The 23,336-nt window shown below is 35.6% G+C and overlaps 3 protein-coding genes across 7 annotated transcripts in view; 2 read left to right on the forward strand and 1 right to left on the reverse strand.

Moving 5' to 3' along the window:
* The window catches only part of LOC111045826 (kinase D-interacting substrate of 220 kDa B), a 103,819-nt gene extending 100,527 nt beyond the window's left edge, over nt 1-3,292 (forward strand). The window contains exon 39 of the mRNA XM_039436649.1: nt 903-3,292. Within this exon, the coding sequence (XP_039292583.1) occupies nt 903-1,082 (180 nt within the window). The 3' untranslated portion in view covers nt 1,083-3,292. The remainder of the gene's footprint in view (nt 1-902) is intronic.
* An 851-nt stretch (nt 3,293-4,143) lies between these two features.
* Nucleotides 4,144-10,389, reverse strand: LOC111045832 (mediator of RNA polymerase II transcription subunit 9). Of its 2 annotated transcripts, none has more exons than XM_022331309.2 (3): nt 10,091-10,389; nt 8,960-9,065; nt 4,144-6,934 (listed from the first exon to the last, which is right to left on the reverse strand). In XM_022331309.2, the coding sequence occupies exons 1-3, from the start codon at nt 10,204-10,206 to the stop codon at nt 6,794-6,796; spliced, it is 363 nt and encodes a 120-aa protein (XP_022187001.2). In that variant the 5' UTR covers nt 10,207-10,389; the 3' UTR covers nt 4,144-6,793. The 2 variants fall into 2 exon arrangements, with proteins under 2 accessions (XP_022187001.2, XP_039292456.1); XM_039436522.1 differs by having other exon boundaries at nt 9,947-10,371.
* A 500-nt stretch (nt 10,390-10,889) lies between these two features.
* LOC111045828 (E3 ubiquitin-protein ligase MGRN1) overlaps nt 10,890-23,336 on the forward strand; it is a 42,422-nt gene continuing 29,975 nt past the window's right edge. The window contains exons 1-6 of one of the 4 annotated variants that reach the window (XR_005572286.1): nt 10,890-11,268; nt 11,555-11,673; nt 14,160-14,392; nt 18,218-18,405; nt 20,151-20,308; nt 21,468-21,713. Coding sequence is in view for 2 of the 4 variants with exons in the window: in XM_039436521.1 (XP_039292455.1) it covers nt 11,181-11,268; nt 11,555-11,673; nt 14,160-14,392; nt 18,218-18,405; nt 20,151-20,308; nt 21,468-21,713 (1,032 nt within the window). In the remaining 2 variants the exon portion in view is untranslated. The remainder of the gene's footprint in view (nt 11,269-11,554; nt 11,674-14,159; nt 14,393-18,217; nt 18,406-20,150; nt 20,309-21,467; nt 21,714-23,336) is intronic. The other 3 variants (XM_039436521.1, XR_005572285.1, XM_039436520.1) reach the window with 3 other exon arrangements.

A 23,336-nucleotide genomic window follows, 5' to 3' on the forward strand; every position in this document is an offset into this window, starting at 1 on the left:
ATGTTCCAAATTTCACAGTCAAGCTGATCGTAGTAGCCTAGTTGTTTTTGGTGAAGCTATGTGACGCTGGTAGTCTCTCATACTGTGCCGTTCTTACACTCTTACTCCAACTACACGGTAATAATCGACAGCAGTCTAAAGTAACCGGCTTGAGTTGACAAAAAATCGGATTGGAATTTGGAATATAAATTACCTATACCATGGGATATCTTCTCATGCTATCTTTCCTCCATGATATAGATAGATAAATCGAAATGAAAATAGGTATATAACCAACCTCAGTAAATTGAAATTCTATATAAAAAATTTCAAGTTAATCATTTGTGTAGTTGAGACGTGATGATGCGTCATTCGTGAATTTCCTATCCCGTACGTGTATAAGCCAATTCTTTCCTTCAAGCCTGGGTTTCATTAGTAGAATTAGTGATAGAGTTCCCTGGGCAAGTACCAACTATCTTGTGAACTCTCCCAATGAAAACGTTCATGGTAGAGTACTAGTTTTTAGTAGGGTATAGTGGAATAGCACTCTACCACTTGCCTTCCCCCACCACCGCCACTCACTCTACTCTACTACCACTACTATGCTAATGAAAACAGTCTCGAGCTAGTAGAGTAGAGTCGTGCCGTAGGCTATCAAGTTTAAGAAGTATTGTAATTTATTAAAGAATTATTAAGTGTTGTGTCAATTTTTTAAAAGTATTGACAGTTTAAGGTTAGTTCTGTTCACTAGACAACAAACTTTACCTACGATTCTCAATTGAAGTGAAAACAGTTACTCGACCAAGTAAGTAGAGTAGAGTTAGCTCGGTAGAGTTAGTATGCCAGTTACTCGACCATTAACTCCACTAGTGAAAACCAGGCTTTATTCTATCATAGATAATATACATGTTTAATGTATTTAGGTGTTGGAAAGCTGTGAAGAGTTGTACAACAATTTGTCGCTGGTTGAGAGTCCAACGGGGGACCAGCAGCACTACACCATGTCGCCACGTCTACATGCGGCGTTGCCACGTCAGAACGCCGTCGAAACCGACGATGACGCCACCAAGTGCACCTGGAACGACCCCGAAACCACCGTCTGAGTCAACCTAATATTTATATGCGATACTTTGCTGACTTGTAAGTTTAGAAATCAAGCAACTAGCATGTATGGTAAAAAGTTTGAAATAACAACAGGTCTAAAGCTACTCAGAGAGAGAGAGTGTGTGTGTGAGAGAGAGAGTGAACAGTAAACTTGAAATGATAATTTCAAATACTGAAAACAAGACAAACTGAAAAAATGACGTACTGAGAACTTGATGAACTGTAAACTTGAAAAACTGAAAACTATTAAATGATGTAACTGTAACTATTGCTCTGTGGAAGCTTTTATACGATTGTATAGGTTTCTTTAAACTTTAGCGAACAGTTGCTGATTGAAATCTCTCATATAACTGTACACATTTCAAAAATTACAAAATACTGCTCTGTGAATGCTTTTATACCTCTCATGAAGCGCAGCAACTTCAGTTACCCCCTAAGTAATTGCTGTACCGTACTTACTGTAATGTCTCCCTAATCAATTGTTGTACTGTACAAAATCTGCCTTTGTTCACAGGCAAATTCTCCTGTGTGAAAGCTTCTATATAATTGCACATGTTACATAGCTGATCAACGTTTAAATGAGTTAATGCTATTTTAGAATTGTAGAGGTTTCATTAATTATAACGACCACCCCTGTGCTAAGGCTCAAATAAATGTGATTGCATGCTTTCATATGATTGTATACGTTTCATAAGAGTCAAGTATACCAAGAAATGGATAAAATATGAAATTTATGGTTAATACTCCATGTAATGGATTCAAAATGTTGCTTTAGTTAGCGAATCGGTGTTATATGTGTACTCTCCCACGTTTCATAACCAAAGTTCCTCCTGTACACAATCATGTATATTCTATAACTGAAGAAGCTCATTTATATTATCAATGACTATTTGAACTCTCCCATGAGTAAAAATTGTTTGCGACTAGAAACGTATCAATATAATTATTGTATAGATTCCCTTACAAAAGCGATGAGTGGCTTTATCTATGTATACCTCTATTTCAGTGTACTATCTTCAAAAATCGCTCATTCACGTTGCTACATGTGTATGCTTCCATTTGACTGTACATATTTAATTCTAGACAAAAGTCGCTTTGCTGAGCGACTAGCCTTATTGTATTCGACGCTAGGATTATTTATTAGGTGTACATACATGGTTTAACTAATTAATAGTAAATCTGGTAAAATATATGTTATGAATATTGAGTAAGATCCTAGTAGTTCAGCTTTGAAATGCTCTAGGGCCCCCCGTTTGCACAAAAGCCGGTTAAATTTTAAATTTAAATTTTTTGATTAATGTCACGAGAGCGAATTAGAGAAGCCATCTTTTCAATAAAACCTTATCTGATTGGTTCTCGTGAAATTAACCACGGTTAAAATTTAACCGGCTTTTGGGCAACCGGGCCCTAGGAGTTGCAACCACTGTGTGAAGGAGCTATTGATGTAGATGCGGTGACGATAATATAGTTATTGATGTAGCCCACAGTCTCCACAGATAATTATTACAAACTTGAAATTATTTTTGTAAAGCGAGAACAGTATAATGAATTCATTTGACTATTTTTGAATTGTTTGGAAGGCTGTAAACGTTGAAATTAGCATGTATTTTGAAAAGCTGGGTGCTATACTATGAAATTCTTGATTTCATGTTTGACATACATAGTAAATAATTGCAAAAACACATGGTAAATTGTAGATATAAAATATAGCTCTTGAATGATTTCTTTTCATTCTAACACATTTATTTTAGAAATTGATGAAATATTTTGGATGCTCTTCAAATGTAATAATGTCTTCTAGACATGGCTCCAGACAAATGTATAAATTTAGTAATCAAACTAAGTGCCGGTTACACAAAAATTTTAACCGTGATTAATTCCACGAGAACCAATCAGTGAAGTCATCTGATCAAAAAGACCTTCTCTGATTGGTTCTAGTGAAATTAATAACTGTTAAAATTTAACCGGCTTTTGTGCAACCGGGCCAAAGTGGAGCGGGCTAAATCTGGTTTAATATTTCATGTCACTACTCAGGTTAAAGATTATCGTACCATCTAATCTACAGATAATGAATTTTTGTTGAACTTTCAAATTGAAACCCTTACATGATGGAAACGATTTACTATTGTTGAAGTTGTATGTTGTTGTCCTGTACTTATATCATTTACTGAACTTCTCATTTGAGAATATTGTTTGTACTTACTAATTGTCGACTGTTCAATAGTGAACAAAGTATAATAAAATTATGAAAGATGTTCTTGTAATATTGCTAAGTATCTACTTGAGTAGATACAATCATTTGAACAATTCACTGTATTGTTTCCCCCATTAACATGAATAAGCTCCAATACAATTTTAATACGAATTGTAATTGAACAAAAATATTGTATTGCCGAGTACCAATAAAACTTATAGTAAAATTGCAAAAAATTCAGTTTCAATGTCTATTCTAACATATCACAATTTTAATGATATTTTATTGTGTTTTCCTTAGCGAGAGAGAATTTCGCAAATCTAATGTCAGATTCGTGCTCCTCGCCACAAATCTATTCACCAGAGATTAGCGAAAATTTTATTTTGCTCCTGAAAAACACCTGATGTTTAGTTAATGGTTTTTATAGAAAATCTTCAAAATTTAAAAATATATCAAACTGTACAATAATATGCTATTTGGAACGTGGAACACGAATATGTGGTCAGATTTGGGAAATTCTCAACCGTTTGCAAGATATTAGCATTTATTTATGCAAATTTGATTTCTCCATCTAAATTTTCCTATAAATCCTGAATGGGACAGAATTTCGCAAATTCAATATCCGATTCGCGTTTCTCGCTCTGAGAGCTCATATTTCACCTTTTATGACATATTATTGTTCCTCTCATCAATCATTCCTGAGAGTTTGAGCAATTTTAATTTTTGCAAAAAAAAAAAATGAATCCATGACTCATGGATTTCATGAAAAATGCAAATCTCTCAGATTTGGATGATATTCGGGCTATGGATAGAGGTTGACTCAAAAAGTTTCGTGCCAAGTATGGAAACATTGAAAGAACCCACAATAACCAATAAAGTATTTAATCACTGCAAAATATTCTTAGTACACAGGACAAAATCGGTATCACAATATGAGAACTCAAATGTAGGTAGATTCTACTAAAATCATAGTTATTTTCAAGGCGCTTCAACACTACTTGATCTCAGGTTCAATTAAAATGTGATTAATGAAGATTTTTTCAATAGAATTGACACATTTTCAAAGATACATTTCATCAATTTTTGCTGTCCTTGTATGTTTGGTAAGTTCTGATTTATTTGTTGCTTTAAACTAACAGAAATCACAGCTAAATGGTATTTCTCCAGTGTGTCTTCTAAGCTGGGTTTACACCAAAGTTATTAACAAAATGTTTTCTCCATTCTTATAGATTCTATTAGATTGAACATAACTTATCATGCACATGATAAACATATGTGTTTGTCAAGTTCCGTTCAATCTAATAGAATCTATAAGGACGGAAAAATAAACATTTTATTTAATCCTTATAGATTCTTAGATTGAAAATAACTTATCATACACATGATGAAAATATGTGTTTGTCAAGTTCCGTTCAATCTAATGGAATCTATTCGGACAGAAAAATAATCATTTTGTTAACAATTTTGGTGTAAACGCAGCTTAAGATGTGGTTTATTTGTTGTTTTGCAGCCACATTATTTGCACTTAGGTTGCTTTCCACCTGTGTGCATTCTACATTGTCAATTATATTATAATTCGATTCAACTTGAATCATCCATGGTTCTAAGGAAACTGGTTAAACTTTAAGATCAATGATTCGACAGGTTTCAAGGAAAATTCAAAATGAAGCCTATTTTCAATGACTAAACGAACTGCTAGCACTACCACCATAGGCAAAGGTCCTATGCATGTAGGCAAAATGAACAAACATCAAAAACATTAGATGCATAAGTGTAACAGTACTGCAGACCAGTAACCTGCCAGCAGGGTAGGGAATCGAAGTTAACAGAACCAGAGCAATTCGCAGGGCACTCAAACCTCCAAAAATGAACATTAGTACGAAAAAAGCTAGATTACTTTGTTCGTGATCGAAAAGCAGGGAGGTAACTAAGGTAAGTAGGTCACCGTAAAGTCCGTAGCCGAGGAGAGCTGCCACCTCGACAAAGTCCAACGAAGCCCGTCCAACTTTGGCCAAAACAAAGCACAACACAGGCGAGACAACACTGTAGTAAAGCAGCACTTGTGTGGGACTTATTTCGGGCGCGGCCGAATGAAGTTTGTAGCTGTGTCCGTAGTGAAGCACGCCAGCCATGGTGAGCAGTGCTAAGCACGGGCCGACAAAGTCCACGTACACTTTGCGACTTTGTTGGCCGAATAGGGGTGGCAGAAACGAGGTGAAAATGCGAAGGGGTAGGTCGTGCGCTCGAACTGTACAGTAGAACACCAACAGTCGGATAAGCGAAGGGGCGCCCGAGCCCGAGTACTTGTTGGCGGTATGTGCTGCTTGCTCGTAGGACGTGTCTATAAACACAATTGAGTGGCTTTTCGACGACATATTTTACTATCCAATTGATCTTCTCTCCAATTTAACACCACTATACTATATCAAATAATTAAATTTATGATTTTCCAAGTTTCTAGCAGACGATTTTAAAACTCCTAACACTATCCAGGGTCTCTTTTAATTTCAGATCCGTCTATCAACACTGATTTAAGTTCAAACTAGATCAAATTAACACTGGTAACAAATTATACGCGGTTCTTTTTTATTTTACTGTAGCTCTGACACTGATAGCACAAGAATTTTGTTATTTATTCCAGTCTATTTTAAGAATCACTGATAGTATTAAATTTTTCAAAGTTTTCAAACTGGATCTTAATGTTTTTATGTTTGGTAAATCAGTTCAAAAATTGAATAATATGTGCACTGATACACTGATAATTTCTATTTGTTGGTGAGGGATTTTAATTGTATAAAACACTAAATTCAACACCAGTAATTTAGAAATAGTTTTGTTCAAATTTAAAATTGTCAGCACTGACAATTTTGTATCAGAACACTGATAATCCTGGAATTTTTCAATTATATTTTTTTAACCAGTAATAATATTAGGCTACAAGATTTCAAGATCATAAAAGTTCTTTCTCGCTTGATTCAAGTACCACTACACAACTTGAACCTCCACTGTATCTTCCTCAAAACACTACAAATTTTGACCTTTCCCCAGGACTAGCAACATTTCCTCAACAAAATTTCGCAACTTTCCTTCTAGAACTTTTTCTTTGTCTTCTCGTACATTTCCTCAACTTTCTTAGCAAAGCCCTGCACTTTTTCAGAGCTCATTTCCTGCTTCAACTTGTCAGCAGACAAATCCGACGGCAGAATCGATCTGGTTTTCATGTAGAAAGCAACAAGAGACCGGGCCGTTCGTCGTATGGGAGCCGAGTCGGCCAATTTGTCGACCAGATGGTGTTCAGAGCGCATTCCTATCAGACGAACTATTGTCGCTATCAGTTTACCCAGCGGCAGCATACTGTCTTTAAACTTTATTCACGAAACTTTACTGTTTTTGGACAATTTTCTAATTTGACAACAGTGTAATTTATCGGGCTATTGAACCTGTACTGGTTCTAAATTACTTCACCACTATCCCTGCAAGGCTGACACTATAAGAATATTTATGACTATACTCTGTTTAGACTTTGGGAATGTCGAAACTGTAGATATTTCTGTACTTGAGAAGCAGTTCTCTTTTTAGTCGCAGCTGTTTTCTGAGAGTTTCCAAGTTCTCCAGCTGCTCCTCTTTGCTGAATTCAACTCCTGGTAGCCTACGAACCTGTTCACAAAACAATAAATTATGTCATTAGACAAAGCGATAATATAATAGAGGAAAGGATAGCATAAGAAGATATCAATGGTATAGATTGTTCATGCTCCGAATTTCAAGCTGATTTTTTGTTAACTCTATCCGATTACTATTTTGTTGGGGTGAGAGTGTAAGAGCGGCTCAGTATGAGAGACTACCAGCGTCAGAGAGCTTCACAACTACTTGGACTATCAGATTGAGTTAACAGTGGAATTTGGAACATAAATGCACTATTCCATGGGATATCTACTTAGGATATCTTTTCTCTATGATAAACAACTTTAATTTACTCATTATAATTTTTTCAACTATAATTTACCTATGGAGTAAATACAAACTACAAATTATCACGTTAAAGTCAGCACCTGATTGACATTGTTTTGCTATCCTTGGACAAAGCAGATAGCTATATTCTTTTCTACCTCTGCTCCGTTGCCAAAAGGTATACAGACTACAAATAAAATAATATAATGTACTACAAAAACTCAATTATGAGAATTTATTATTAAATAATGAAAAATGTATTCTCTTGGCAAATAAAATATATTTTAGAAAGAGGTCATCATTATTAACAAGAGTTAACAATTAGTTTCTAATCAGATAGACCAGAATTGCGCTATCTACTATGGAAGGCAGTGGAAAAAAAAATTCCGCCAACTTTTTAACGTGAATTTCACTACAGTGTGATGTCAATAACGATAATGATTGAGGCCCGGTTGCACAAAAGCCTGTTAAATTTTAATCTTGATTAATTCCACGAGAACCAATGAGAGAAGCTGTCTTATCAAAAAGGTCATCTCGTGGATTTTGTGCACAAAAGCCGGTTAAATTTTAATCGTGATTAGTTCCACGAGAATCAATCAGAGAAGCTGTCTTATCAAAAAGGCCATCTCGTGGATTTTGTGCACAAAAGCCGGTTAAATTTTAATCGTGATTAGTTCCACGAGAACCAATCAGAGAAGCTGTCTTATCAAAAAGGTCATCTCGTGGATTTTGTGCACAAAAGCCGGTTAAATTTTAATCGTGATTAGTTCCACGAGAATCAATCAGAGAAGCTGTCTTATCAAAAAGGCCATCTCGTGGATTTTGTGCACAAAAGCCGGTTAAATTTTAATCGTGATTAGTTCCACGAGAACCAATCAGAGAAGCCGTCTTATCAAAAAGGCCATCTCTGATTCGTGGAACTAATCACGATTAAAATTTAACCAGCTTTTGTGCAACCGGCACTGAGTGGTCTGTTGTAAAGAACAATGAATAGTTGATTTCTAGCACCTTGCATAAAATGCAACGAATTAATTTTGAAATAATTGCATGATTATCACAGAAACATGAATCACTTGCAACAACAAAATTTGTCAAGTATGTTTTTCTATTGTAACTATATTACATCAGATATACTACTGGTATCAGCTATATTCTATAGAAGGCAGTGGCAAGACAACGCTGTTTCCCTATCTTTCTCCACTGCCATTATAACGTTGGACCTCACTACATTATGATGATGGCTATACTAAGACCCCAACTATACGAGCATCATAGACGCGCTGATTTTTTAAGCTAGTTTACAAGATGCATTGTCTCTTATGAGGAAACTATGCGAGTGTACTGTAATGGACGTGCACCATAGGAGGCCCTTCATTCTCAAGTGAGTACTCAAGGACGCTCGTATAGTTCAAAGCCTAGTTTCAGATAATTATTGTGACAAGAAATTTGGAATTTTTTGCATGGAAATTCGTTCGATTCGGATAAGTACTTCAGTGGTATAAATTTTCAAAAATGTGTCACGCACATAATTTAGAAGTCATATATGCCGGTTGCACAAAGATCAATTCCACGAGAACGAAGGCGTTTTTGGAAAGACGTTTTTGGTTCTGGTGGAATTATTCACAGTTAAAATTTAACCGGCTTTTGTGCAACCGGGCCATACGTGTTTTAATGTAGTATAACAGCAACGTGAGTAGACAGTTTGTCTACTAACTTTTGTATAACAGTTACCTGTTCTCTGGCTAGATCTAGCTTTTTTTGCAATTCCAATACTTTTTGACTGACATCAGCTGATGACCCTGATTTCTGGGATGAGTCGTGGGGTTCTCGTTCTACACTGAAATAGATTGAAGCAAAATAAATGAATAACATTTTATTGTCCGCAGGCTACAAAGTAAAATATTATTCTATAAGCTTATAAGATTGAATCACAGAGTCACTATACATTATATTATTGAGATCATGAATTTTTATATAGGAAACAATATCATATCTGAGAATTCATAAATAAAGTCAATTTCGTATGACTTTACCCGCTTAGTTCAATACACAAACTTTCGGTAAATTATAAATAAAATAAATTAAGAATGCATTACATAAATTACATTTAAATATCTACAAAATAAATCAAGGGATGCTAATACTACTCTCATAAAATTCACTCAGCTTAAAAAATGGATTCTATACCAACCAATCATAAACTTTTAATAAAGCTTCAGTGGTGTTTTATATAAGGGTAGCGGTAGCTTATTAAACACTTTTTGTTCAACAGTTTCAAAACTGTCTAATGATTGTAACAGTCTCTAGTGGTAAATATAAATCTGACTTCTAGTATTAATGAAGTCAGATTGATAACAGTGGAGATTATCTTTAAAAGAAAAGAATAAAATAAAATGAATACAATAAACTAATTTATATTAATGCACCAAACATGAAAATTATCAACATTAATTAAGATTTAAATAAGACCAGTAGGTATTAAATAACTTGACTCTGTCTTGTTAGCATAGAGTGAATAAGTGTGGTTTAAAAAAATCAACATACACGAACATCAGTAAGTTACTGACGTTTAGAAGACTCATTTGAAATTTTTAAATCTTACTTCTTGTAATAAACTTTCTTTAAGATGGTTAAACTTCAAACTTCAATGCTTATTGTAAATATATATCACTATATTTGACGTAGAAGATTGATTGAGTCTACCTACTAATGACTTACCATAACTGTCATAAGATTTGTTACAAAAATAATTACAATTGAGCTTAGAAGAGCATTATGTAAACCTGTGCCTTATTTCCATCTCTTGGCAAGATGTTAAAGTTTATGGAAAATGTACTATTTATGTATTGCCCTTCGTCTCACCTTCTAATAATTTCGTAAATAAGCGGCAGAAAGTCAATATCAACGTCGTTGACAGTTAATTTTGGCTGTGATTCTTTTGCGATTGTGTCCTTTACATCATTCGTGGAGGAATCCATTTGAATTTTACCATGTTACAAAAATTCACGTATAAGGGGATAACGTAAATTTAAGGTATAAATTGATGAGAATATTAAAAAATATTGAAAAGTTATAATTTTTAAGGATACACACTCCAAGTCTCCAAGTAAATAATCCACGGAGCAATCAGCCACACAGCCAGTCAGCTGATGAACGAAGAGGTTAGAAAATGTTAGGATATAGATAGCATTGTAAAAATCATACTTAAAATAAATATAAATGAAATTGAAACTCATCAATCAATTAACTTAGAGAAATAAATTTCTTAGTTTATCTAAAAATTTTTTAAATATTGAAAATTGTGAATGTGAGATTATTCTGTATTCTGTTATATTGTATTTGAAGTTTTTCACGTCTAAACACAACAGAAATTAAAATTGTTCAATTGCTAAAATTGCGAGTAGAAAATTCACTAAAGTGAGGTCCATGTCCATGTAACAATGGCAGTGGATAAAGATAGAAGAATAGCGATGCCGATTCTCTGCATTAATTAATTATATTTTCACACTGTCAAAAACATAATTGGCATCGTTGTGGACCTGGAAAAGGATAGTACCACAGTCTTTGTCAAATTATAGACAAGGATAGCAAAACCAAAGTTGATCAAATACTGTCATTATAACGTGGACCTCACTTTAGTTATGCGAAAAGTGTGCATTCGGAAATATTTAAATACATCCAAGTTTAGAAAATTAGAATCGTTCAAAGCGCTTATATGTAGCATTCATGTAAGATACGGTGAGAAAAGATCTAAACACGTTTTGTATTCTTATGTTTGTCTTCTAGTTTTCTTTGCTCTATGCTACGATATTGTGATTTCCAAACCAAAGGCCTTCGGGTCTCCTGTGTCCTGTCAAAAGAAGTGAAATTTGTATGGCTATGACATCTTTTTGTTAATTATAATACATTCTTTTTAAAATAATCATATAGTCTAGTATTTGTGATTACATTAATGGGTGCATTAACCAGCAGACAAAATGCAGGCGTCGAAGAAGTGGATATTGTGTCAAATCATGCCTACAAGTATCCACCAAAATCAGGTTAGTAACCTTGTTTCTTTTCATAAGGAAAAGCCCTCTTTTTGCTAATTGTACTAAGAATAAATTGTAAAATGTTTATATTGAAATTTATGTTAGAATTAAAGATGATATTTTAGTATACATTCATCCATCCCACCCTAGACCTAGATTATCCGTCTGTGGTAAAGCTTAATCAATAGGTGGTACCGTACCAACGGTATCCTTGATACGTTATCTTAAGCTATAATATTATTTCAATTTATATTTAAATATATATATATATATAACTAAGTATTTTTACTTTCAGGCAATTATTTTGGTAATCACTTCATAATGGGAGGTGAGAAGTTTGACACACCTCAACCAGAAGCGTATCTCTTTGGAGAGAATGCTGATTTAAATTTCCTTGGTAGCAGGCCTACTCCGGTAAGTTGACCATTATTTTCTTTTCGTTGTTACGATAAAATAAAGTTTGAACACTTTTTCTTTTTGACAATGTCTATCTGGAGACCCCAGTCATTGGCAACTAGGTACTTCAAGTATTCTTGTAAGTATTCTTATTTGAATAAATAACAATTACTCAGACCTATTTGGTGTTTATGAGTTTGTATAGAGGGTATGATGTTTGTATATTAGTTTCCAACCCTTCGGATATGTTCATATTTTATAGAATTCATATATGTAGTTCCTTAGCGACGACTCGGTCCGTCGCCGTGTGGCTAGAGCACCTAACCTATACATTCATTAGATTCAAACGACTGTTTTTAGATAGCCAGGACCAATGCTTTAACGTGTCCATCCGAAACACGGGAGTAGGTCGAGCAAAATATCTTGCTGGATATGAATCGTAAAAGTAATATTCTAGTTGCCAACACTTCTAGTTCATCTGCCACCATTAAGTTCATTCAACGTCAAAATCTAATGAATCGTTGAATCTAATGAATTCGAAGGTTATATTATGCGCGCAAGATTGCGTGATTTTTAGCAAGTCTTCAGAATTCATGGCATTTTATGGGGAGCGTTTAGTTTCTCTAAAGGGTTGTGTGGCAGAGAGGACCAGGAGTCCTAATTCCGCCCTAATAAAGGCATATAATCAATCAATCAATCATAGCCAATAATATACAAACCATCCGCTTAATGGGCAATATATTTGGCGTAATCCTGAAGTCCTCTCAAGACTTCTAGACCCTAACTGAACTTCTGTATCAAATTTAAACATTTTCTGTCAATTAGTTTGTGAAAAAGTCTAGAAAACGCTCAAAAACATCAGATTTTGGGCGGATCTTTAGCTTTATTTCAGAACTCTTTCAATACAACATTTTTACACCTCATCTGAATCTGTGTACAAAATTTGAACATTGTTTATCAATTAGTTATTGAAAAAGCTGAGAAAATTGAAAAAAAATCAATATTTGGGTGTATCTTCTTCCAATTACCTTCTTTTGTAATTTTGCAATGTATAATTGTAATGTTATAAATGGCAATAGGTTTTTCAAGACCTGGCATGTGATAAATAAATCAATCAATCATTCTTCTAACCCTGCCTATCTAGCACCATCTTTCACTTCCCTGTCACATCGTTCTCTTTCTGTTGTACCTTACCTGCCTATTACATGGGCAACCATAGTTGGCAAGATATTTCCCCCCTCTTTCTTCCAGCACACCACATCTTTTTTAGCAATGTTAATTTTTTATATGTTATTTGCGTAGTTACTGTTATTGTAATTGTTCTATTGCTCATTGTATTTTTGTGTGTTGTGAATAAATTGAAATTGAAATCTTTGGATTTTTTTCAAATCAGTTTTCAGTGCGCCTCTAGAAGGCCAACTGAACGTACATGCCAAATTTGAACGTATTTGGTTCAGTAGATTTTCAGTTCTGTTGATGATGAGTGAGTGAGTGAGAGAATGAATCAGTGCCATTTCGCTTTTTTATATTTATAAAATATGAAATTCACATTCCTGAGTAGATTTTTAGGTTTTTTGAAGCCTACTGAATGGAATGTCAAAGGTTTTCTTTCCAAGACATTCATGAGCATTTCACACTAATACATGAACATCGTCAGGTACATAGAATAGAAGAAGTTGTATTGTAACCGCTTCTGATGTCTTCAGAAGCATTACCTCCGTCACAATATACAAGAAATGTCACATATACAATACAATAATTGAAAAGATACTATTCTAAAAAAACTACAATATCATGATATACGGTATTAATATCATGCCCAAACAAAGGAAGAGATTAAAAAATATATATTCAAATATAAGATATTCTGGTCTTGAAATAGATGAGACAATATAGGCTAACATAAGAGCAAATATCACAAAACATTACTGTCATATAGATATTAGATACCTAGATAATTACTACATTCATATAGATACAGTCAAATAAATTATAAATACAGTCATTCATAGATTACACAAAAGTTTAGTCAATACAACAAAATACAACATGGATACAAAATAAGAGAACATTTCATACATTCCTGTATTTATCAACAAAATAAAAGCTCTTATCCAGCAGATATATCTTAACCGCAACATAGACTGAAGAAATACAGCTGCTCACCAACATATGCAGGATCATACTTTTTCAATTTACTGCCGCGTGACCTGAAGGACATGGATGACGAGGCAGCATTTGCCAGCGGTCCAAAGTCATACCTATTGGCCCGACCCTACTTTGCAGTATCAGAGTATGTTGAAGAGCTTACATTTCAACATATACGACATGCTCATGGAGGAAATCACCTGCCGTGAAAAAAATGACTCCCCAGCCTTCAAACTGTCATGAGGACAAATACTAGTAACAAGTAACCTGAATTTTTTTTCTGTGTGCATATTGTATTATAAATGACCATAGAGAATTATAAATGTGCAAATAATTTATTGTTGATGTGTTGACAGTTTCCATACCCACCGCCTCAGGCGAACGAGCCGACCAAGACGCTGAAAAGTCTGGTGAACATTCGCAAGGAATCGCTGCGACTGGTGCGCGCTCTGGATGACGGCGGCCGAGGCAAGAGTGACTCGATAAAGGCGCCCTGTTTCAACATCGAGTTCACTTTCGACTGTGACGCGCGCACTGCCATCACAATCTACTACTTTGCACAAGAGGAGATCACGCCCAACGGTGTTGTGTGAGTGCTGGCAACATACACAATCGATTGCATTACAAGATGCATTACATGGTGTAGGGCGGTTATTGTACAAATTCCACTGTTAACTCAAGCCGATAGTCCTAATAGACACCAGTCGTGCACCAAAATATATGAATTAAAGCATAGACACAACATAAAATAGCTCAAGATAGCACAAGAAGATATCCCATGGTGTAGGGCGTTTATGCTCCAAATTTCACTGGAACCTGGTGTCCCTAGTGTAATGAAAGCATAGATACATAGAGAAAAGATAGCACAAGTAGATATCTCATGGTATAGGGCGTTTATGTACCAAATGTCACTGTTAACTCAAGCCTAGTGATTGTTTTTGGTGAAGATATGTGACGCTGGTAGTCTTTCATACTGTGCTGTTCTATTGTTCTTATACTCTCGCCCCAAAAACCACTAATAATAGACATTAGTCGACAGTAATATACTTGACCTGACAAGAAATCGGCTTCAAATTTGGAACATAAACGAACTTTGATATGGGATATCATTTTCTCTATGGTGGCCAAGTCAAGTCCAATATGGTGAAAAAAGCTATAGCTCCACTCATATTAACAATTCTAGCCCTTTATTTTTTGGATATTGCATCTTTTGTTTACAGTAATAAGCAGAAATTCATGGAGGATAACATTTCACACAGATACCCCACAAGACATGAAATGTTTACCCTCCAGTATCCCACTCATAGACTTTCGCTCTTGGAGGGGGGACTACATTATGCTGGGCTCAGAACTTTCAACTGTTTGACGGACGAACTTAAGAGTGTTGACAGTCTTGGTAAATTTTATACAGCTCTCAAAGATATCTGACTGAATGCTGCCCGTATTCATTAAGAGAATGTTATGAGATCTTCTCATTGAGAAATTCTCATTGAAATCCTAGAGATCAGAAGTTATCCAGACGATTTTGTAAAATGAAAAACTTTCCCTCAATGGAGGGAAACCATATATACTTGATATATTTGACATGTCGTACACCGTTTGAGCTGTGCTCATCATATGCGGTTTTATACGATGAAATAACAATATCCCCTCCCATTAGCTGAGCAAAGGGCCTTAGGGCCAAGACACATGAAGCGTTTTTGCACTGGTGGCGGACAAGTTGGCAGGACAAGAAGCTCTCAGATTATTAGCTGATTCTCGAACGCCAATCCAATCAGTGCCCTGCCGACTCGTCCGCCGCCAATGCAAAAGCGCTTCATGTGGCTAGGCCCCAAGGCTTTAGCTTAGCTAATTAGAGGGAATATTTGTGGTGCTACAACTTGTCTTTTGCTAGCTCCATATCGGACTTGACTTGTTGCCACCATAGAGAAAAGATAGAATAACAAGATAGACCACATCCTGCAAAGTGTGAGGTCCAGTCTTCTGATGACATTCATTTAATAAATTGCCTCTCAAATTTAGAAACAGAGCACCAGAGAACTCAATTCAATTTATAATTGCATCCTAAACATCTGATAATCAGACTGAGGATAAGTAAAAAAAGAGCAACCTAGAGAAGGTTCTCAACACAATCACATTGATAAAATACTGTAATTACACAATAGTCACATAAAATATATTTAAAAACTATATAGGTGGCTCTGCTTAAACCCTTTTTATGATATTGAAGAGTTTTTTCAGCTGCCTGAATTCAGCATAGACCTGTAAGGCTCTACAACCGCTGAAACCATATAGGCATTATAACTTATTGACTTGACCATATCATTCACTAACTTATTGACTTGGACTCTATTATGTGTGTATAGTGAGGTCCATGTTATAATGGCTGTGTTTGTTTTGCAATGGTATTGCTATCCTTGACTATCATTCAACAAAGCGGATATCGCTATCTCTTTCTCGCTTTGATCTGTTGCCAGATCATCTTTTAACAATGTAGAATTAATAATTAATTAACAAAATATTTCATCTTAATTATGAAAATTCATTATAAAATGATTAAAAAATATAATTTCTTGCTTAATAAAATAGAATTGATTATTTTAAATGAGAATGAACAGTTAATATTACATTAATCGACCGAAGCGAAGCTGAGGTCTTAGTTTCGACTCAATCGGCTTTCGTCTGTTTGTTTGTTTGTTTGTACCGCAGTTACAGTCGCAGTTGTTGTCCGATTTGGATGAAATTTGGTATGCAAGTTCTTTGAAACAAGGCGCAGAAACGTATGTGTAACGATTTTTGATAAAACCTCTTGTTTTTTGTAATATTTAAAAAACAAACTAACCTCAATCCAGAAAGGATGTGTCTTTAAGATACAGCGATTTATTACCATACTTTTTCGCATCTATTGTTACGAGCACATGGTGGGCGAGTCGGTTAGACCGTGGTCTGTCACTCTGTAGGACCCAGGTTCAATTCTCGTTCCTGCCAGATTTTTTTTGCAAATAATACTAATATAGTTTTATCTTATTCTAATAATATATCATTATAAAATAAATTATTATGATGAGATAATTAAATTGAATCATCTTATTATTATTAAATTGATTTAACAAATTAATTGGATAAATTATTTTAAAAAATCTTTATTGTATTGGAGTCCAATACTGCAGTTGTGGAGAAAAATGTGTGTGTAAAGGTATAAAGGTAAATTTTTTTCATTTTTGTGTAGTTGAGAAGTTGATATTGTGGTAATTATTAACATTGAAAGTGCTAAAGACACTGTTTCCAGGGACACCGGACTTATCAAGAAGTACTTTTATATCAAATACATACATTTAAAATGAAAAAGACTAAGAAATTGTCAAAAACCACAGATTTATTGATACTTAGAAATACCGGTTTCGGTAACTACACCATTGTCAATCTCTGATAAACTCTGATAATGGCCGAAACCGGTCTTTCTGAGTATCAATAGATCTGTGGTTTTTTGACAATTTCTTAGTCTTTTTCATTTTAAAGGTATGTATTTGATATAAAAGTACTTCTTGATGAGTCCGGTGTCCCTGGAAACAGTGTCTCTAGCACTTTCAATGGAGAAAACAATAAATGACAATCATGGCTAAATCTTCACAATACACTGTACTTACTGTACTGGCCCTTTTCATCAGATTGAAAGTTGTATTCATGAGCGAGGTCTACTGTTTGCAGAACTACTAGTAAACCTGTATCAGCTACCGTCTATAGAAGGCATTGACAAGACAGAGGATCGGCAACGTTGTTCTCCTATCTTTCTCTACTGCCATTATAACGTATACCTCACTACAGGCATAATAATTTATCGACCATGTCATTCACTAACTTATTGACTTGGACTCTACTAGTAGTTCTGTGAACAGTAGACCTCACGCAGTATTCTCATCCACAAGTACCTGATTGAAACTACAGACCTTATGGATATACAGCAATAGACTGGATTCTCCATACATCTGTATGTAATAATTTATGATGAATAATTCTATAGTCTGATTTTTTACTCTAATATTGGCGTATGAAGGAGGCTCCTTTTTCCTTTTATATTATCCTTGAAATGCAAAATTTCCAAAAACCTTGTATATACGTCGACGCGCAATTAAAAAAGGAACATGCCTGTCAAATTTCATGAAAATCTATTACCGCGTTTCGCCGTAAATGCGCAACATATAAACATTTAAACATTAAGAGAAATGCCAAACCATCGACCTGAATCTTAGACCTCACTTCGCTCGGTCAATTATGTTTGTAGGTGTTCTGATCTTTTGACGTGATCTTATGCATCTATAAATGCTCATGGATCAAGAAAGACATCTATCTATGATGTGGCCATGTGGCTTATTTACAAAATGACGTATTTATTGAATTATTGTTTGCTTTGCAGGTACGTGACCAAGGAGCCTTCACACAGCTCAGAGACGTTCTACTACAAGCGAGGCACCGGTCAGCTGTTCAGCCAGCCGTCGCATGTGTTCGACCCGAGTCAGTACACCGACGAACAACTGTCCTACAACCCCGACAGGGACATCATTCCCATCGCCATTCACTGTGTAGCTCAGGAAGGCACTGACGGTCAGTCAATGTCTGCATTTATACATGCATTTATATGTAATTTTTACCAAACAAAAATCATAATTAAATGCTGTAAAGACTTCTGCTACTGCAAATATTGACAACACGGTTAACAGCGATAGTGAGGTCCACAAATTTAGAAACATGGGCTCCAGAGAATTCAAAATACTCTACTTAAATCCTTTTTCCTTTCCTTACCTATTACCATAGGTAAGGAAAGTATTGCTTTCCGAAAAAATTAAGGTACCCCAATTTCTAAATTTCTATACTTTTCAAGGTCCCCTGAGTCCAAAAAAGTGGTTTTTGGGTATTGGTCTGTGTGTGTGTGTGTGTGTGTGTGTTGTGTGTGTGTGTGTGTGTGTGTGTGTGTTGTGTGTGTGTGTGTGTGTGTGGTGTGTGTGTGTGTGTGTATATATATGAGTGTATGTGCGTCTGTGTACACGATATCTCATCTCCCAATTAACGGAATGACTTGAAATTTGGAACGTAAGGTCCTCACAATATAAGGATCCGACACGAACAATTTCGATCAAATGCGATTTAAGATGGCGGCTAAAATGGCGAAAATGTCAAAAACAGGGTATTTCGCGATTTTCTCGAAAACGGCTCCAACGATTTTGATTAAAGTTATACCTGAAATAGTCATCGATAAGCTCTATCAACTGCCACAAGTCTTATATCTGTAAAAATTTCAGGAGCTCCGCCCCATCTATACAAAGTTTGATTTTAGTTTCTCGATTATCAGGCTTCAGATACAATTTAAACAAAAAAAATCGAGTGGAATAGATTGAGCATGAGAATCTCTACAATTAATGATAAGTAACATTTTCACCTAAAATTTTAAATAAGCTCGAAATTCGAGAAAATGTGATTATCAAATTGCAAACTGTTGGCAACTGTTGATTCTATTAGATCATTCAGTATGAAGAGATAGCAGACTTTGTGTGTCTGCAGCGTTATTGTCCTGTCACCAGCTGGCTCAAATTTTTGAATAGTAGACTTGAGATGCGCGGGAACACTAGCGTCAGGTGATCAATTTTCATAACGGCAAGGAAAGTTGTGTGAGTGCGCCACACCAGATTTTTATGATATTGAAGAGTTTTCAGCTGCCTGAATTCAGCATAGACCTGTAAGGCTCTACAACCGCTGAAACCATATATAGTAAGGTTCATTATAATGGCAGTGGAGAAAGATAGGAGAACAACGTTGCCGATCCTCTGTCTAGTCAATGCCTTCTATAGACGGTAGCTGATACAGGTTTATTGATGTAATATTAATTGTTCATTCACGTTTAAAATAATCAATTATATTTTATTAGTCAAGAAATTATATTTTTCAATAATTTCATAATTAAGATGAAATATTTTGTTAATTAATTATTAATTCTACATTGTTGAAAGCCGATCTGGCAACAGAGCAAAGCGAGAGAGAGAGATAGCGCTATCCGCTTTGTTGAATGATAGACAAGGATAGCAATACCATTGCTAATCAAACACTGTCATTATAACGTGAACGTATATATATATATATATATATATATGTGTATGTATCTTACCGTTTCTGTGCAAATACAGATATAATCAGCTGTGCGTGTTCGTGGTGCAAAAGTCTGTACGCAGCTTTATGTGTGAGTCTAGTTCACGAAATGTGTTTCCAGTTTGAACACTTTTGTACTGGTTTCTACTTTGATGAATTCACGTGTTGTTATAAGTTAAATGAAAATAGTGATTTGATTTGTGTAACAGAGCTGAGGCAATCGCACACATGTATAGCAGTGGTGGACAGGCACTCAGATGGCAGCTATGTCCTCAAAACGCTCAAGCAAAAGCTGTTTGTTGATGGCCTCTGCTATCTCCTACAGGAAATATACGGCATTGAGAACAAGACCAACGAACTCATCAAGGTAGGTACCGTACTTGAAGCTAATAAGGCTCAATCATTTATAAGGTATGGCATAATGTTTTCGAGGCTCCTCCAGTGGCGCATTAAACATTTTTCAAATCCAAAAAAGAGTGCTTAGGAATTTAACTCACTCTGGGAGGAGAGACTCTTGCAGGCCCATATTTCGCCACTCCATTAGGTAGCATTAGGTAGAAGCATAAGCATTTGGTCATTTTTATATGAATAAGTTTTACCTTATTCTCTTACCTTATGCTCCTGAACTCTGGAGCAAATGCTCACGTATTTTGAAGATTTTTCATCAGCTGATTCGCTTTGTGGCCTTAATTTGTTTTTATAGCTCAAGTAAGCGATAAATATGCAAGTAGGAGACACCGCTTGTGTTTGCGTCGTCTGCTATGTTTTCTATTTATGAATTTAGTTTATAATTTTGAAATAATAGCGTGAAAAAATGTCATTTCTATAATAATCTTCAGCATAATCTTATAATATCAATAGCCTTCTTATAATCGTCTACACTATCATCTTCTTAAATGCCTATTTCCTATTTGTGATGGCTATATTTATATCAGATAGATATCTTTTGTATTTATTCTTTTGTAGGAATAATGGTGATATATATTATGGTTGAATCTAAAAAGAGTTTTATAGTTCTCAACTATTGGTTGTGATCGTATCTGGTATAGTTTCCTCTTCCTCATACAAATTAGTTGAGCCATTTTACTATAAGCAAAAGGTGAAAAGCTGCTCTAGACTAGACTCACCTTTTTTTGAAGCATTTGCTTCAAAAGTTGAGCAAATGCTTTAGTTTATTCATATAATTTTGAGTATAAGCTTTTACTTTTGAGCAAGTGCTCAAACTATTTTTTTGATAAGCATGAGCAAAAGGTGTTGCTCACGTTTATTCATAGAAAATAAAGCAAATGCTCCATATTTTAGAAGTATAAGCAAATGCTCAACTTTATTCTTATGGCCCATTGTATCATTTATATAATATTATTATTATTAATATCTTGATGGATATTGTATCAATGTTGATTATGTTTGTGACCTTATGACGAAGCCTATTGCAGTTTGATTGTTTAATGGCAAATAAAGTATTCTTATTCTTAAAAGTATTGTTATTCTGTGTTGGCGTTCGGGGACATATGAATGTGTTACAGGGTGGAAGTGATGACGACACACAGGACAACGGCTCGGAGTGTGTGATCTGCATCTGCGAGGTGCGCGATACACTCATCCTGCCCTGCCGCCATCTTTGTCTGTGCAACTCGTGCGCTGACAGTCTGCGCTACCAGGCCAGCAGCTGTCCCATTTGCAGGGCGCCCTTCAGGGCACTGCTGCAGATAAGGGCACTGCAAAAGGCTACCCAGGGCCAGGGCCCACCTCAGCAGCTGCCCACACCTGAGGTTAGTACATCAGGACTGAGAAATTCATATTTTTTCAACAGCTGAGTATTGCTCACCGGTCCCACACAAAGAAACTGGATGCCCAACTGAACAGTGCATTGAATAGAATAGAATAGAATATGTTAATCCACCTATAAATACATTTCAATGTACATTAGGGGCCGGTTTCCGAGCTCGGGATTTGACTAAGTCCTAGACTTTAAACAGCTGAAGTCAGAAAATAGGCTTTCCGAAACGGGGCGTAGTCGTAATCATTGTTACAGTCACGTTTGAATTAAATTTCAAAAAAACTAGAAAATTGAACACAAAATAAAATAAAGAAAGAATAGTGTAAAGTTTCAGCTGTTTTGAATTATTTAGAAATGTTTAATTTCGTCAAGGAAAAACGTTTCCAATTATAGAAATGATAAAATAAAAACTGCGACTACTGTTATAAAAACTGCGACTACGCCCCGTTTTGGAAAGCTAATTTTCTGTTTAAAGTCTAGAACGTAGCTAAATCCCGAGCTCGGAAACCGGCCCTAGGTGTCGTCAAGAATAAAATCCTATAAAACTAACTGAGCCAATTCATACACAGTCATATAATCATCACTCAAAATAAGTATTTATGACATTAACGGGCAAATTCAAAAATTATTTTACACTAGTAGTTCTGTGAACTGTAGACCTCACGCAGTATTCTCATCCACAAGTACCTGATTGAAACTATAGACCTTATGGAAATACAGCAATAGACTGGCTTCTCCACACATCTGTGTAATCACTTGTCAGCTGATTTATGATGAATAATTCTATAGTCTGATTTTTACTCTAATATTGGCGTATGAAGGAGGCTCCTTTTTCCTTTTATATTATCCTTGAAATGCAAAATTTCCAAAAACCTTGTATATATGTCGACGCGCAATTAAAAAAGGATCATACCTGTCAAATTTCATGAAAATCTATTACCGCGTTTCGCCGTAAATGCGCAACATATAAACATTTAAACATTGAGGCGGGCTACACACTGGCGTCGTAGACAATCATGATGTCTACGACAAACCTCATGTCCGAGGCATGTCGCATATGAAACCAACCTTTGTTGTAAAATCAGAGCTTACTCACTGCTTTTGACATATGTTCGAGGCATCGCCTGTGTATCGGACAGATGTCGCACGGAACCGGTTAGCTGGTTCCATGCAACACATGTCGCGCGAGACATCATTCCGCGCATGCGCTCCAGCCACTGTCTACTGCCAGCACTGAACACTCTTTGTCGCTGCTCATGCTCAGTCTGTAATACAACCAAAAATCACGAGACATGCGACAAGCGACAGAGACATGCAAAAGACGCGTGTCTTGCGACACCAGTGTGTAGCTCGTCTAAGAGAAATGCCAAACCGTCGACTTGAATCTCAGACCACACTTCGCTCGGTCAATTATATAATGGGTTCTCTGTTAGCAGCTTTTTAACTTGTGTTTTAAAACTGGCTTGAATCATATTTCTCACACTAACAGGCAGCTTAATGAATGCCTTGATTGATAATATTCTATAATGGCTTTGAAGTTTTTTTAGCCTGGCAAAAGGAGCATTCAGATGACATGCTTGTCTGGTGAAATGCCTGTGTATCTCAGACCTACATT

This window comes from Nilaparvata lugens, chromosome 10 (genome assembly GCF_014356525.2).
Source record: "Nilaparvata lugens isolate BPH chromosome 10, ASM1435652v1, whole genome shotgun sequence".
NCBI classification, from domain to species: Eukaryota; Metazoa; Arthropoda; class Insecta; order Hemiptera; family Delphacidae; genus Nilaparvata; species Nilaparvata lugens.